This window comes from Macroventuria anomochaeta (assembly GCF_010093625.1).
Source record: "Macroventuria anomochaeta strain CBS 525.71 unplaced genomic scaffold BU25scaffold_5, whole genome shotgun sequence".
NCBI lineage: Eukaryota > Fungi > Ascomycota > Dothideomycetes > Pleosporales > Didymellaceae > Macroventuria > Macroventuria anomochaeta.
Window position 1 is genome coordinate 463,938 of NW_022985366.1, and position 12,952 is coordinate 476,889.

A 12,952-nucleotide genomic window follows, 5' to 3' on the forward strand; every position below is an offset into this window, starting at 1 on the left:
TATGCTCTTCATTCGCTTTCAGCCAACAATAGTCCCAGGGGGCCGTGCGTTGCGAGGCGTACTGGAGCTGTCTGCATAAAGGCACGAGTGGTGTGAAGATGTATGTACGCGTTGCCGGCAGTTATGTATTTCTGACGCAGCAACGACGAGGGAGGCGTATCTTTAAAGCAGGCGTAATCGTGGACTAGCTTCTGGATTCTGGATGCCTTCAAAGCAACAGGAATCGGCGACTTTATAAACCTCAGGACAGTGTGAGAAACCTAGCCCCAGACGGTGACAGCGGCCTTGCGCCCGCTCACGCAGCGTGCGCCTTGATGCAGCGCCCGCCCACACCCCAAATGGTTCACCGCTAAGAACACATATCTGCCGTGAGCTAGCGCCATATCGCAGCTACGAAGGGTCTGGGATCGCTGGCTGCCCGATTGTGAGGATGCGGCTGTGCCCTTGGATGCGCGCACGCACTCGAACAATGCATCTGTACTAGTGCAACTCTAAATGCGTGTGTTTTTAGGGGTCCAGCCCGCGGAAAACACACCAACACCAAAGTTGTTTTCTCACGAGAGCCAGCGACTGGGGTGGTAATGCAAGTTGTGCATTTTCGGGGATCCTGCAAGCTATGCTGTGAGGTGCAATGCCCTGCATTGTCCGGCGGGGATCACGTCGAATGCTCACCGGCGTGCACGCTTCTTGGGGACGGCACGATGCGGATTGGTGTATAGATTGATGATGGACTACTGGATTGGGCCAGCCACGAGCCCAAGTCGTAGGCTAGAGACCGCCCATGTGCAAAAGGCGCCATTGCCACATCGTGAGTCCTGAGTCGGATGTGCATGGCGTTTTGAATGCAAGTGTCGCGAGCGTCATGGTGATGGGCAGGTCCTGCCGATCTGACTTGCTCTTAGAAGAGATCTGAGTCGATGGCTTATGGGCGTGGTTGCGTTGTTCACAGACGGGATGATGTTTGACGGTGTTGACGTCTGAGGAGGCTCTGAATCGAGCTGTGGAGGGGGGGATGGGGCTTGTTCCGCTCCAAACGCATTCCATGGTGATTTCGAGACATCATTGTCGCATCGAGGATCGTTATTGACCCACTTTGACAATGATTGAACGCGACAACGACGTGCCCTTTCACAATCGACACAATGCCCCTGATGTACCCCAGAGTATCTTCTCGTATTTGGACTGCGAATGCAGACTTCAGGCAGCGCCCGTAGGAGCGAGCGAGACCCACTACGCTATGATGTGCACTGAGTGATGCTTTGCAGGTATCGTGATCTTTACTTTCGTTAATGAATCGCAGATGTACAATCAAATACCAGGGGATACCTGGTCGATGATCATCCACCGTCTCAACCCTAACCAGCTCGCCAGCGAAGATCGATATTCAACACCATGCGTCGATCACAACCTGCAGTCGACGCAACCCGCTGTCGAGAGACAAGGATTTCATCGTGACCCGCACTCGATAGCACCACTTCAGTCAACGACCTTACGGGTTCCTCTCGAGCTTGTCTCGTACCCACGTGTTCCCAAAGCGACCATGAGGTTAACGCCCCGAGCGCAAGCCTGGATCGACAGGTAGCCGGCGCAATGCATAGCTTTAGCTACAGGCTCTGGCAATCCTTCGGCGCGCCTTCTAGGCCTGGCCTAAGTTGTTGTGTTAGTGAAGATAGCTTCGAAGCTGCAAGCCTCTAAGCTGCATCTGTGTAAGCGCAAGGCTTGCACGCTCAGCCAGCGCAGCCAGTCAGAAAGTGTGCATGCACGTGTGCGAGTGACTTGCGCTCGTGTTCAGATGCAGCGGGCACGGGCAGTTTTCGACGCTGAGGCGAAGGAGACTGACAGTGGTCGTTCGCCTAGGCCTGCTTTGCTGATCGACTTCATCTGCGCGGATGATGTGTGTCCGGAGATGCACAATGCGATACGACACACATGGTTGGTCGAGTGCAAGAGTGATGTGGACTCGTCGACATCAGTACGAAGCCATCGAGGCTGCCAAAGTTTGGATGAACATTGGTGACATCGAATACGAGCGAAGTGGAATCATTCTGTAACTGCTGCAAGGCTGACCCTCCGTGCAGACGAGATGTCTTGGGTGCAGGGACTGCACAGCGACTGACAGCTTTGTAGAATAAGAAACAAGCTCAAGGCGCAGATGCTTGCTTGCTGGACACAGTCAGCAGATGCAAAGACCCTTGTACGTTGTCTGGGTTCGCTCAGATAGGGAAATCAGCTCGCTGAATCCTTCGGTTGTCTGCGACGTCCGCAGCGACAGGCATCCCGTCAATCTTACCGTTGACTCACTTAGCAGAACAGAGGCGCACGGAGGGAGAAACATGACATATGACGACGTGAAGAAGTTCGATCATGTCTCGTTTCATAGTCGTCAAGACCGGATAAGCTTTGGCAGGTGGGATAGGTGCGCGAATGTGACGTATTAGAGGCAGGTACGATACAAGGACTCTCACATGGATTTGCTGCATAATACTGCCATTGCTATGATGATCGGATGTCCCGAGTATACACGTTGCGGCAAGCAGTCATGTCTGCGCCTTGTGTAGAGCCAAGCTTGTCATGTAGGTCAGCCCAAGCCATTCACGAATCTGTTGGCGACATTTTAGCCCCCATCCCAGCTCTCTCGTTTCCCGAACTTAATGGGATCCGAGGTCGATGACCATAACCCGGTAAGTCTACTCGTTCTTCATCGAGTCTTGTCTCCTTCGCACATGCGCCGGCATCCGCATCACCTCCTCAGTCCTCCTCTTCAAACTCTTCCATACATCCCTACCCTCATGCAGCTGCCACAGACCCCAGGCCATAGGAAGCCAAATGACATCTGTAATGCTCATCACCCAGCTCAACCGTCTCTTCTCCATCTTAGCGTAGACATCATCCATTCCGAACACCTGTTCGCCGTTTATGATCAGGATAGGTCATAGGTTGGACCAGAAGAATGTTGCGACTTCGTTCATGCTCATGGGCGGGTCGAGCTCACAGAGCCGTACGGCAAACGAATCGAGAAGAGTGGCTGTATGCTCAGGATCTAGGAATATGTGGCCAAGCAGAAGCGCACGGTCTCGGTCAATCTGCTGCAGAGGTATAGCTGTCATGCGGGCCAAGAAGTCGAACACCATCATCAGTTGATCTGGTGAAGGCTGAGTGAGGTGATTGAGTGAGGAGTTTGATGGAGAAAGCAAACACTTTTTATAGTCTTTGTGGAGTCATACAGAGTCTTGTGCCGGCTCTTCTATCCATGGTTCTACGCAGCACTACAACTGGCTTCGTCCAGTAGATCTGATAGCGGCCCTCGACTGGACCCCTCGAACATATCAACTTTGTAAATGCCAATCTCGGACAAGGGTTTGATTTTGACATTGCTCTTAATCTTTAGGTTGACTACATGTATCTTCCTTGCCATCGGCAACATGTTGCACCCTTCTTCGAACAAGCCGGATATGGTTGTAGTCACATTCATCATGGAGATAAGTGAGATGGATACGCCAAATTTCGTCTAGCTTATATGATCAGAGATGTGAAAGGTTGGCGCTGAGCGTCTTGAGACCCTGATATCTCGCATTATGTATTCTGCAGATGAGTGCGCTGAGTGATATATTGAGAAGCAGCGTTCAGCGGAGAAGTTCAAGGCCTTCAAGATTCCGGACTGGAGAGGAGCTCACGACAGTGTCATCTCTGTGTGAGCGAGCCTCCATAGGTGGAGAGGCTCGAGGCAGGTTCTCACTAGATGCCAGGATACGCATGTAGTCAGGAACCGGACAATCGTGCGTATCACTGTTGTCAAAGTCATGGGCGCCATCGCTCCAGCCCAGGCCGTACGGTGACGCTTCAAACTGAGGATTAACATAGAACGCGTTGCTGGCTATCGAACTGTGACCTGGTAGCGCGTAGAGTCCTGGAGAGCGCCGGTAGTGTGATGCTGGTATGATGGAAATGCCATCGAGAGGATTCGGTCTGGGTACGAGCTCGGGATTGGTCACGTCGTTCTCTTTGTCGTCATCTTCGTAGTGGAAAGGCGAGGCTGCTTCCGCTTCTGCGTTCAATTGATCTTCCATGCGTTCTGTAAAGATGTGGAATTGTAGACCCTTCACCTCTGGCCATACGTCATGATCACCGGCGAGGTATGCAATATCTGGGCGCAAGTCTGGGTATGCGTCGACAAATTTATTTGGACGCTTTATGGTAGGTTCAGGAGCGAGCGTCCGTCGAGGAGAGAGTTCTGGCGATGGCTCAGGTGAGGGTTCTGGAGATGGTCAGCCAGGTTTCCAGACTTCTTAATCGAACAGCATGCAAGGGTAGGCCTGTGCGATAATAGCTCTCACCTCTCGAATCGTCTGCAAGCAACGAGCGACATGCCTGCTCAAAGTCCTCTAGTGACCCCTTCTTGCTGGGAGAGCTGTTCTTGCTGGAGTTCACCTGCTTAGTTGGTGATGGTGAGCTCTTCGACCCGTCGCATGCATAGACCCGCTTCAAGTCGCTGTCTTGAGGGTGAATCTTCATGTTATAGGACACCTTAGGGTTCGTTCTTCTGCGCGAAGAACGTCGAGTAGGCTCTGGAGTTCGAGACGTCGACCGCTTCCTTTTGCGGCCTCTTGTGGGCGGCTGCGGCTCCTCGTCATCACTGTCCTCGTCGCCGACTATACTTCCAATGTCGGAGCGCGAATCTTCCAAGGAAAATGCGTCCAAGTCATCGACGAGTGCAGGTTTCTCACCATGCAATGTACGACGCTTGGCTGCTTGTGACGGCCGAATGACATCGTCCATTGGGTGGTACTTTTGGTCGTAAATGAGTGTGCTTTTGGCTCTGGCGCTGCGACGTGTGGGCGGACACGTTGGGGCTGGCGTCATAAGCTGAGGATTTGTGGGTTCTGAGCTTGCTCTTTGTGCGCTTTCCGGTGGTGACTGCTGAGTCTGGCGCATTCGAAGCAGTTTGGCCATTTGATTTCCGGTTACGATTGTGGACGCAGCATCATCGTCAGGCGCCTCGATAGAATTCGACGGCCAAGGTCAGTAAGAACAACAACGAGGTGAGAAGAGAACGCTTACAGGTGTTCCAGGTAGCTCTGCGTCTGCACCGTCCTCCTCGTCTTCCTCTTCCAGATCTAGGCCGCTGACCTCACTTCCACCTTCTCTGGCCATGCCAATCTCTGGGCTCGGCGGAACAGAGCCGAAGTCGTCCTGTATATGCGTCAACTAGTTTCTGCGCTCATAATGAAGGGTGCCGCACATCGTTGCCTACTTCCGAGCTCGTAGCACTGGAGATGATAATGCTTTCGAGGAAGTTCTCAGTCGCGTCTGCGTCTGCGTCATTGGAGGCAGGTGACGCCATTGCCTGCGATTGACAAGACTGTGGGCCGATTCAGTAGGGTAAAGATAGCGTAAGCATAGGTTGAGGGGTGAGGGTGAACGTGAATGTGCCAGAGTATGGCAAGTGCCGCGGTGGGTGAGAGTGCAGGATTGTGTGTGGTTGTAGAACAGAGCGAGGAAAGAGCGCGCCGCTCAAATACCGACGACGCGGCTCACATGACAAGCTAGCCATCGTGGTGTTGATGTTGATAGTCGAGGGCAAGAGCGAGCGCAGCAGGCAGGCACACGTCAAACCCGCAACACCAGACCCCAACGAAGCACAAAGAAGAGAACAGCGATATGAAGTACGCGAGTAGAAGACCTGTAACATTGGTGATAAACGCAGTGCATTGGGTATCGCTATGGGTAGTTCAAAGCATCAGCAGCGTCTGCCAAATGCAATGAAGTGACAGTAATTAAGATGTCGAGTAAACATATATTGAAGCAAAAGCGAGTGGCAATTCCCTCTGCCATTTCAATGTAGGTGATGCAAATGGGGTATCCTCATTATAACAGGCATGATGCAACCTGGTATACTGCCCCTTCGATATGCCCTTGAGACGCCATGTAAAGAGTATCCAAATAAATCGCTCGAACGCAAATATGACCAAACAATGTACAGTGAGATGTTTTTTAGGCGCGAGCAGCTCGCCGCGAGGTAAAGCGCACAGGTGGCATGACGAATTCCATGTCTTCATCTTCGTCATCATCGTCGACCTCAATATCCATCGTCTTCGGTGCAGTAATTGGGGCTGCGACAGGCGTACGAATGGTTGATTGAGTGGTGACGGGCTCCAAATTTGCTTCTGATTCAGATGTTGGCTTGGGTGCGGAGATGCTTGGGAAGTGTCTCTTGTACGATGGCTCTATCGAAGACACTGATGTATCGGACGTGTCTTGGTCTTGTGGAAGTTGTGTCGGTTGTGATTGGCTAGCAGCGCACTTCGTGACTTCTACCTTCGCCGTGGAGAGAACGTTCTCCAAGTACATTCGAACAAGCTTCAGCTCGGTTCCGCAGTCGCCATCACGTAGGGTGAGGTGGGCCGACTTCTCACACAGCTCCTGTGCTTGCTCCAATGTCTTGTCTGTTGTCTCGAAAAGCTCGACTGGCGGAGCTGGACCACCACTACGACCGCCTCGACCACCTCGTCTGGCCGCTGCAGCACGTATTCGCATGGATGCCATTTGTGGTCGATAGCTGATCTTCGACATGATGTGCTCTTCCTCATCGTCCTCTTCCTCATCCTCGTCTTCGCTTGAGCCTGCGATGGCAGCCAATTCGGCCATCTTCGCCTCCATCTTTGCCTTCCTCAGCATGTTGCGCCCTGTTGCCAGCCCTCGTACGAGCAGCTCGAACGACTTCTGCATGTCTCCATCGTAACTGACGACCACCATCGTCTTTGGGCGGTATCTCGTGGGTCCTAAGGCGCGACCAGAAGTGATCGAGGGCGATTTGCGTTTACGGCTACCAAGCGGGTTGAACGGTGTGTTGTTCAATGGCGCCATCTCTTCTATGACAGTGTCTAGTTTCTCAGGTCGTATCGACTCCATAGACCCTGTCCTGCCCTTTACGAACGGCGATGCCGACACAGATACCCTAGCAATCTCCTCTTGCATGCTGGTGACCTTCTCTTCTACGTTCGTAACATCCTGGAGCCATTGTGGTATAGTGTGTTGCAGAAAGGCGAAGGACTGGGCGATATCTGACATGCTGGGCGGGTTGGTCGTATGCAAGGTGTTGAGGTGTTGTGGTGTAGTGCGTGGTTTGTAAGCGGAGTCGAATGATGACCAGTATAGGAGAGTAAAAGGTGAATGCGTGGGAATGGCGTGCGTAAGAGGGAGTACGAGGTACGGAAAGCAGAGTCGTCCAACGAGCAGTCGTGAAGGTCGTGAAGTAGAGGTGGGCGTTGGTGGAGAGTATCTAACGTGCTGCAGCGGAGCAGGGCGGGTTGGTAGTGGTCGGCGACTTATGTGGAGAAGGGAAAGCGGGTTGGCGGGCAGGGGTTTGCATATAACACGGATGAAATGATCAACAGGGCACGCCTCAACGGACGGACGCGCAAGATAATTACGGTCGCGCAAAGTCACGGCGCATTACATGAGGAGCGTGCAAGAAGAAGAGAGCGGAGCGCGCAGCAGGTGCAAAGACTCAAAGAACGAAGAGTGCTCCGAATGAACGGTCCGTTTGGCCCTTTTGTGCCACGTTGGCGTGCCGTCGATCGCATTCGCACTTGGCTGTAGTCGAGCTTGGTCTGGGCGGCTGGGCACTTCTGGCGGGCCTCACTGTTCTGCACACCAACGGGTATCTTTGTTCCGGTGAAAGCTGCTGCTGTGTGCTGCATTGCACATGTCAGGTGGAGAGAACGTTGACTTTTGGCAGAGAACGTCCAGCTTTGATCACCAACTCCGTGTGAGAGGAGATGAGATGATCTACATTTGTAGCTGACTGGCCCCATGTGCATAATCATACTCTAAGGGCATCAGCTACCTGCTCGTGATTCACAGGGGCGAGGCATCCGCTGCTGTGCCGTCGGTACGATGCCTACGAGCAGCAGCCGCGCAGTTCAAAATGATTCACTCTCCACGCAAGGCCCCCTCACTGGACGAAAGCGGCGCGGGTAATAGTGTTACGGGCGGCTGTCCTCCAATCAACTTCATCTGGCGTTTCTCTCCCGTGCCTCCGCAGGTTCGGCGCGATGTGAAGCGAGACGGTGCGGAACGGGGGGCTAACGTTGGCTAGTGTCTCGTTGCTCATATCTTGCGGTGTGAATAGATTGCAAAGTTACGTGTTCGACGTGATTGCCATAGCATATCTGTTAAGGTGCTGCAAGGCAGTGGCATCCATTCGCAGACGCTGCTCAAAGAGAATGAGCACATGACCAATGCTGATGCAGCAGACAACGCATCAAAACAACCCCTCAGCGCTTCGAATGAATGCACCAGACGAATGATCGCAAAGGGCGGCATACGAGAGATGACTACGCCTCAAGCTTGTCATCATGGTATCTGGAAACCCAAGATTTCCGGAAAGCCGAGGCTTCAGAATATCAAATGGAGTATCTTGAGCGGAAGATATCTCTGAGGCTCCTTGACGGTATCAAAGATCAAAGACCAATCGCTCTCCTCTAGGAAAACAGCATGGGGTATTTTCGCTTCGTTTGTCTGCATACGGTCAACACCATCCCGGGAATATGGTTCGTCCTCTTAACCGCGCTCATGCGTACGGACAAAGCCAGCCACAGCCGACCGACTCAAATATCACGGCCCAGATTACCCGAATTGACAGCTCGGTGTTCCCTTCGAGAGGCTCGCCCTTTGCACTCAGCATTGGACAGTTTCGGACACCTCCGACATTCTTACACTGACATGTTGCCAAATCCATCCATGCTCCGGAGCTTGAGGACGACCACGAAAACGCTCCAGAAAGCCTGCCGTGTAACCCGTTGTCGCAGACACCTTGCAGTCTTAGATGCAACGCTCCGACACGAGATCCCCAGACTACGGCTCAGGTCGGCGACCTTCTCGAAGCGCGCTGCACTCCTCTTACTTGACTCGCAGAAACTTGATAAATTGAGAGTGGATCTTTTCGATGCATCGATCACCTTTCACCGGTGGTACGTAAATTGGAAAAGGCAGCCGGACCGGGCCTTTAGCTTTGCTTTTTGGTAGGGCAGAGCGAGGTACGAAACACCTGCTGGCATGCAATTGGAGGGAAAAGTATGGTTTGATCGTTGATCAACGCCCCTCCCGTTGCAATTGCGTCTCCAACGCTCGTTTCTGCTCATCACTGCATGAGTGTTCGTGCGAAGCTGAGGGACGTCAAATCAGGTGATGAAGCCCTCCAGAAGTTGCAGATGCGTGGACAGGTCAGAACTGACGGATGTCACAATCGCCTGGCACTCATGTCATCTGAAAAAGTTGTGGCCGATCGTTCGACCAAAATGACTTGCAGCTGCCTCGTGCTTTCCCTATCGATAACCTGAGTGCCAAGAAGTTGCAGCTGCTTCAGCATCAGTTGCCAACTCAACTCATACCCTCAGAATGGATACTTTGCAAAGTTGGACAATTGCCCTGAAAGATGTTTGTACAAACACTGACCACAGTCGAGACTCCATACTGTCGATTACTACCAGATTCCTAGCTGTGACGCAGCTACTGTACAATTCTCCTGCATGATGTCACGACTCAAGTGGATATTCAAGAGCTTCAATGCCCTCATCAACATCTCACCAACTCTCTTGCTTACCCCAGAATCATTTACAAACAGCCACCATAGCTTCACGTCCAGCACTCCGTCTCTCGCGTCTACTACGCACAATGTCGACCACCGCACCCGCAGCCTCGACGCTTCCCCAAGCACCATGGAAGCAGCTCTTCAGCAAGCACTTGGGCGAGATGAAGCCTCCCCAATTCGTCCTAGGTACTCTCGATAAAGCCACCGAGGGCTCACCTGTCGAATACGTACCTCGTGTGCGATATTGCATCTTCAGAGGCTTCTGGGCTGAGCTGCCAGAGAACAAGCACAACGATGCCGAGCGCAACCCCGAGCTCTATCACAGCGACTGTCCGACTTTTACAACAGATGTGCGCATGGAGAAGGTTGGACAGATCTTCAAGACAAGTGCTGGGCACGCGGAGAGTGACGACCAGGTCCAGGGCAGCGGCGGCGGAGGTCCAGTCGAGGCGGTCTGGTGGGTTGAGGGCGAGACTCAGACACAATGGCGTGTCGCAGGCAAGGCATACGTGGTCGCCGATGACATTGAGGGCTCTGAGGAGAGCAGCGGTGTCAGGACGGTCAAGAGCGAGGTTGGCAAGAGGATGAGGGCGCTCAAGGAGGGTGGAGAGAACGAGTGGAGCTGGCAAAGGGAGCTCACAGGGTTTTTTGGCAACCAGTCTCCTGCTATCAAGGGTATGTCTGTTCGAATCTGCAGAAGAACTTGGGACTAACATTACCGTCAGGCTCTTTCAAAAACCCTCCACCAGGCCAGCCCGTAACTGCACCTTTTGACAAGGAGTGCCTTCAGCTTGGCTCAAAGGCAGACGACCTCCACGATGAGGTTGCAAGGAAGAACTTCCGCCTCGTGGTCATCGTTCCAGACGTCGTCGAGCAGACCGACCTTAGCGACCCAGAGAAGGCAAGGCGATTCAGATACACCAGGAACGGCGAGACAGCGCGGCACAACGCCGGCTGGAGGACAGAGGAGCTGTGGCCGTAGACCGTAAATCACAGTATGTTCAAGAGGCAGACATGAATAGTAAACAACCCATCATACCAAACGAGAAACGAACATCACATCCCGTGACCCATGCCTTCTTCCCCGAAGCGAACTTCCACAAGTCGCCGACCTGTGCAACGCAGGCCCCCGTTCCCCACAGCACGGTGCCACACAGCGTGCTACAAACAGCGTCATACACAGAGCTTGACTTTCTCGACCGTTTGGCGTCCCCGTGCTCGCTGTGTGACGTCCTCTGGCGTGTGCTATATGCGGGTCGCCTGTTGTCACCTACTGCCTTTTCAGAATACTATATTGATTGGGCGGTTGGGAAGCGAAAGCGAGGATTGTGAGATTTGAGGGGCGGGAGACGGTTGGTATTGCAGGTGGCAGGCGTTGAGTGTGCCGCAGATCGAATGGAACCGATGAGGGCCTCCAGGGCTGGCTGTCCAAAGGCATGCGCCAGAACTAGAACACATCTGTTTCGCGATAGAGTATCTGCAGAGTATGTACGTGTAGTAGTAGAGTTGTTATCGCAAGCTTTCTAAGCCTTCTTGAAGAAGCTGGCAATGCTTCCTTGCCCCTTCTTGCCCGTGGGTTTGCCCTTTGCTGCAGCGGCCGGCTTTGGTGCAGGCTTTGCTCGCTTGGGCTCAGGCTCCTCTTCTGAGAACGATTCCCATACAGCCTCTTCTTTGGTCACTGCTCACTATTAGCCCTCGCCGATCTTCAACGTTCGGATGTGCTTACCAAGGTAACCTTCTTCGTCCTTGACTGTCTTCTTCTTCATCACTCGTCTTTTGCCTCTTCTTCGACCATTCTGTACAGTGACGGTAGGCTTTGGTTCATCCTCCTTGGGTGTTTCTGCTTTCTCGGGCTGAGATGGCTTCTCTTCCGCGGCAGGTGCATCAGGCATGTCTTCATCTGTGCCCTATTAGTCTAGTGCACGGGCAGCACGTCATCTCAGGCTTACCGTCGTCCTCCATCATCTTCCGCAGTTTCTCGGCACGCTCATCACGAGCTTTCTTTGCGGCTTCGATCTTTTCGGTGTCGACCTGGACTCCAGGCTCATCGTCATCACCTTCGTCTTCCGACATGCCTTGCATGGGTTCTGGTAGAATTAGACATAGCAGTTACAGAAGATCTTGGGAAACTCGCCATCGTCAACGGGCGCAGGTGTTGGCTCGTTCGACTTCGCAGCGTCCTTCGGCTTTGCCTTTGCCTTCGCGAATGACTTGAAGATATCTCCAGCTGTCTTGTTCTTCGTGCTCACAGACTTGGTAGAGTCTGATCTTTTCAGAATGCTAGGGGCTGCGGCGGGCTGAGGCGTCGATTGCCCAGATGTATTGTCCTCCGATGCACTACCCCTACGCGAGGATGTTGAGGCTTCTTTTCTAAGCTGAGCAGCCACGGGTGGCTTCGCGGTGGGCTTAACAGCAGGCTTAGCGGCTGATTTAGCGGAGGCAGCGGCAGTGGGAGGAGGTGCATATTTGGCTGTCCTGCGCTACAGAGCATTAGCTAAGGGTTTACTAGCTATGAAAGATGGAAGAGTCGTTATTACCTTGATATAAGGGTTTTGGATAGATCCATATACTCGCCATCGTTCCAGTGGATCCGTGTCCGCAAACTTCGAATTTACCTCGCGATTGCATGATGCCAGTATGTTCAAGTTCTGTTATTCTTAGCCCTTGTCCAGTGCAGCCCCTCCCATTCATACCTCGAGCGGTCCAGGTTCCAGGCTGTAGATGTGGATAGAGGCTTCCTCCGAGAACTCAGCGCGAGTCTCTGCACCATGTTATCAGCTTTGTCACTTCTATATTCCCATACGATACGTACTGGCAAGTTCCTCCTCCCGAACCAACAAGATAGTAGACTTTTTGACGGGCTCCTCTTCTTCTTCCTCTGGTTCTGGCACGGAGCTCATGAACGGGGAGCTGCGCATGCTGACATCTTCACCGCTTCGACCGTTGGTACCGTTTGTTTTGCTGACGGTCCGCTTCGTGCCGAAGATGAGGTACGTTGCGTGGATGGAGTTCGGTTTCTTTGTGTTCTGCTTCTGGTGGAAGTCGAACAGCATCCTGTCATGATTAGCAATGGCTACGGCCCATGGCGAATACCACTTACCATTTTGCAGCACTAACATTGACTTGCAGCGCCCTCGAGAGCAGCTTGTAAGTAACCTGATAGCTGTTAGAACCGTACAAGCAGGCAAGCTTCGACCAGAACTCACAGGTTGGTTCTCCGTAAGGATGCGTGCAGCGAGATAATCCTTGTACTCCGTCTCCGCCATCGTGAGTGTCGTCGTGCGAATTGAAAGTTTTGGTAGTTGTTGGCTGGCAATTGCACGTCAGGCGCGTCGCGAACTGCAAGAAAGCACAGAGTCA

General features: G+C 52.9%; 6 protein-coding genes across 6 annotated transcripts; 2 read left to right on the forward strand and 4 right to left on the reverse strand.

Moving 5' to 3' along the window:
- Positions 1 to 2,634: 2,634 nt before the first annotated feature.
- BU25DRAFT_407664 (uncharacterized protein) lies at positions 2,635 to 3,314 on the reverse strand. The gene has a single exon (XM_033705603.1). The coding sequence runs from the start codon at positions 2,892 to 2,894 to the stop codon at positions 2,688 to 2,690; it is 207 nt and encodes a 68-aa protein (XP_033565303.1). The 5' UTR covers positions 2,895 to 3,314; the 3' UTR covers positions 2,635 to 2,687.
- A 309-nt stretch (positions 3,315 to 3,623) lies between these two features.
- BU25DRAFT_481583 (uncharacterized protein) lies at positions 3,624 to 5,341 on the reverse strand (the record flags this gene model as incomplete). The annotated part of the gene is made up of 4 exons (XM_033711098.1): positions 3,624 to 4,255; positions 4,335 to 4,995; positions 5,059 to 5,190; positions 5,252 to 5,341. 4 exons carry the CDS (start codon positions 5,339 to 5,341, stop codon positions 3,624 to 3,626), a joined length of 1,515 nt encoding a protein of 504 aa, XP_033565304.1.
- A 339-nt stretch (positions 5,342 to 5,680) lies between these two features.
- BU25DRAFT_407665 (uncharacterized protein) lies at positions 5,681 to 7,508 on the reverse strand. The gene has a single exon (XM_033705604.1). The coding sequence runs from the start codon at positions 7,066 to 7,068 to the stop codon at positions 5,992 to 5,994; it is 1,077 nt and encodes a 358-aa protein (XP_033565305.1). The 5' UTR covers positions 7,069 to 7,508; the 3' UTR covers positions 5,681 to 5,991.
- A 908-nt stretch (positions 7,509 to 8,416) lies between these two features.
- On the forward strand, positions 8,417 to 9,297 carry BU25DRAFT_224399 (uncharacterized protein). Its single transcript, XM_033701353.1, has one exon. It carries the CDS (start codon positions 8,497 to 8,499, stop codon positions 9,025 to 9,027), a length of 531 nt encoding a protein of 176 aa, XP_033565306.1. The 5' UTR covers positions 8,417 to 8,496; the 3' UTR covers positions 9,028 to 9,297.
- Positions 9,298 to 9,675: 378 nt separating this feature from the next.
- Positions 9,676 to 10,574, forward strand: BU25DRAFT_418745 (uncharacterized protein; the record flags this gene model as incomplete). The annotated part of the gene is made up of 2 exons (XM_033707892.1): positions 9,676 to 10,267; positions 10,318 to 10,574. 2 exons carry the CDS (start codon positions 9,676 to 9,678, stop codon positions 10,572 to 10,574), a joined length of 849 nt encoding a protein of 282 aa, XP_033565307.1.
- A 445-nt stretch (positions 10,575 to 11,019) lies between these two features.
- BU25DRAFT_224406 (uncharacterized protein) lies at positions 11,020 to 12,927 on the reverse strand. Its single transcript, XM_033701354.1, has 9 exons — positions 12,799 to 12,927; positions 12,693 to 12,748; positions 12,405 to 12,646; positions 12,286 to 12,353; positions 12,130 to 12,240; positions 11,727 to 12,072; positions 11,542 to 11,679; positions 11,319 to 11,486; positions 11,020 to 11,270 (listed from the first exon to the last, which is right to left on the reverse strand). The coding sequence occupies exons 1-9, from the start codon at positions 12,856 to 12,858 to the stop codon at positions 11,116 to 11,118; spliced, it is 1,344 nt and encodes a 447-aa protein (XP_033565308.1). The 5' UTR covers positions 12,859 to 12,927; the 3' UTR covers positions 11,020 to 11,115.
- Between the last annotated feature and the right edge of the window lie 25 nt (positions 12,928 to 12,952).

Coding starts and splice junctions, on each gene's coding strand:
- BU25DRAFT_407664 (XM_033705603.1), bottom strand. CDS start 2,894: ATGGATGATGTCTACGCTAAGATGGAGAAGAGACGGTTGAGCTGGGTG.
- BU25DRAFT_407665 (XM_033705604.1), bottom strand. CDS start 7,068: ATGTCAGATATCGCCCAGTCCTTCGCCTTTCTGCAACACACTATACCA.
- BU25DRAFT_224399 (XM_033701353.1), top strand. CDS start 8,497: ATGGGGTATTTTCGCTTCGTTTGTCTGCATACGGTCAACACCATCCCG.
- BU25DRAFT_224406 (XM_033701354.1), bottom strand. CDS start 12,858: ATGGCGGAGACGGAGTACAAGGATTATCTCGCTGCACGCATCCTTACG. Junction 12,241..12,285: donor TGGAACCTGGACCGCTCGAG/GTATGAATGGGA, acceptor TAAGAATAACAG/AACTTGAACATACTGGCATC. Junction 11,271..11,318: donor GGACGAAGAAGGTTACCTTG/GTAAGCACATCC, acceptor AATAGTGAGCAG/TGACCAAAGAAGAGGCTGTA.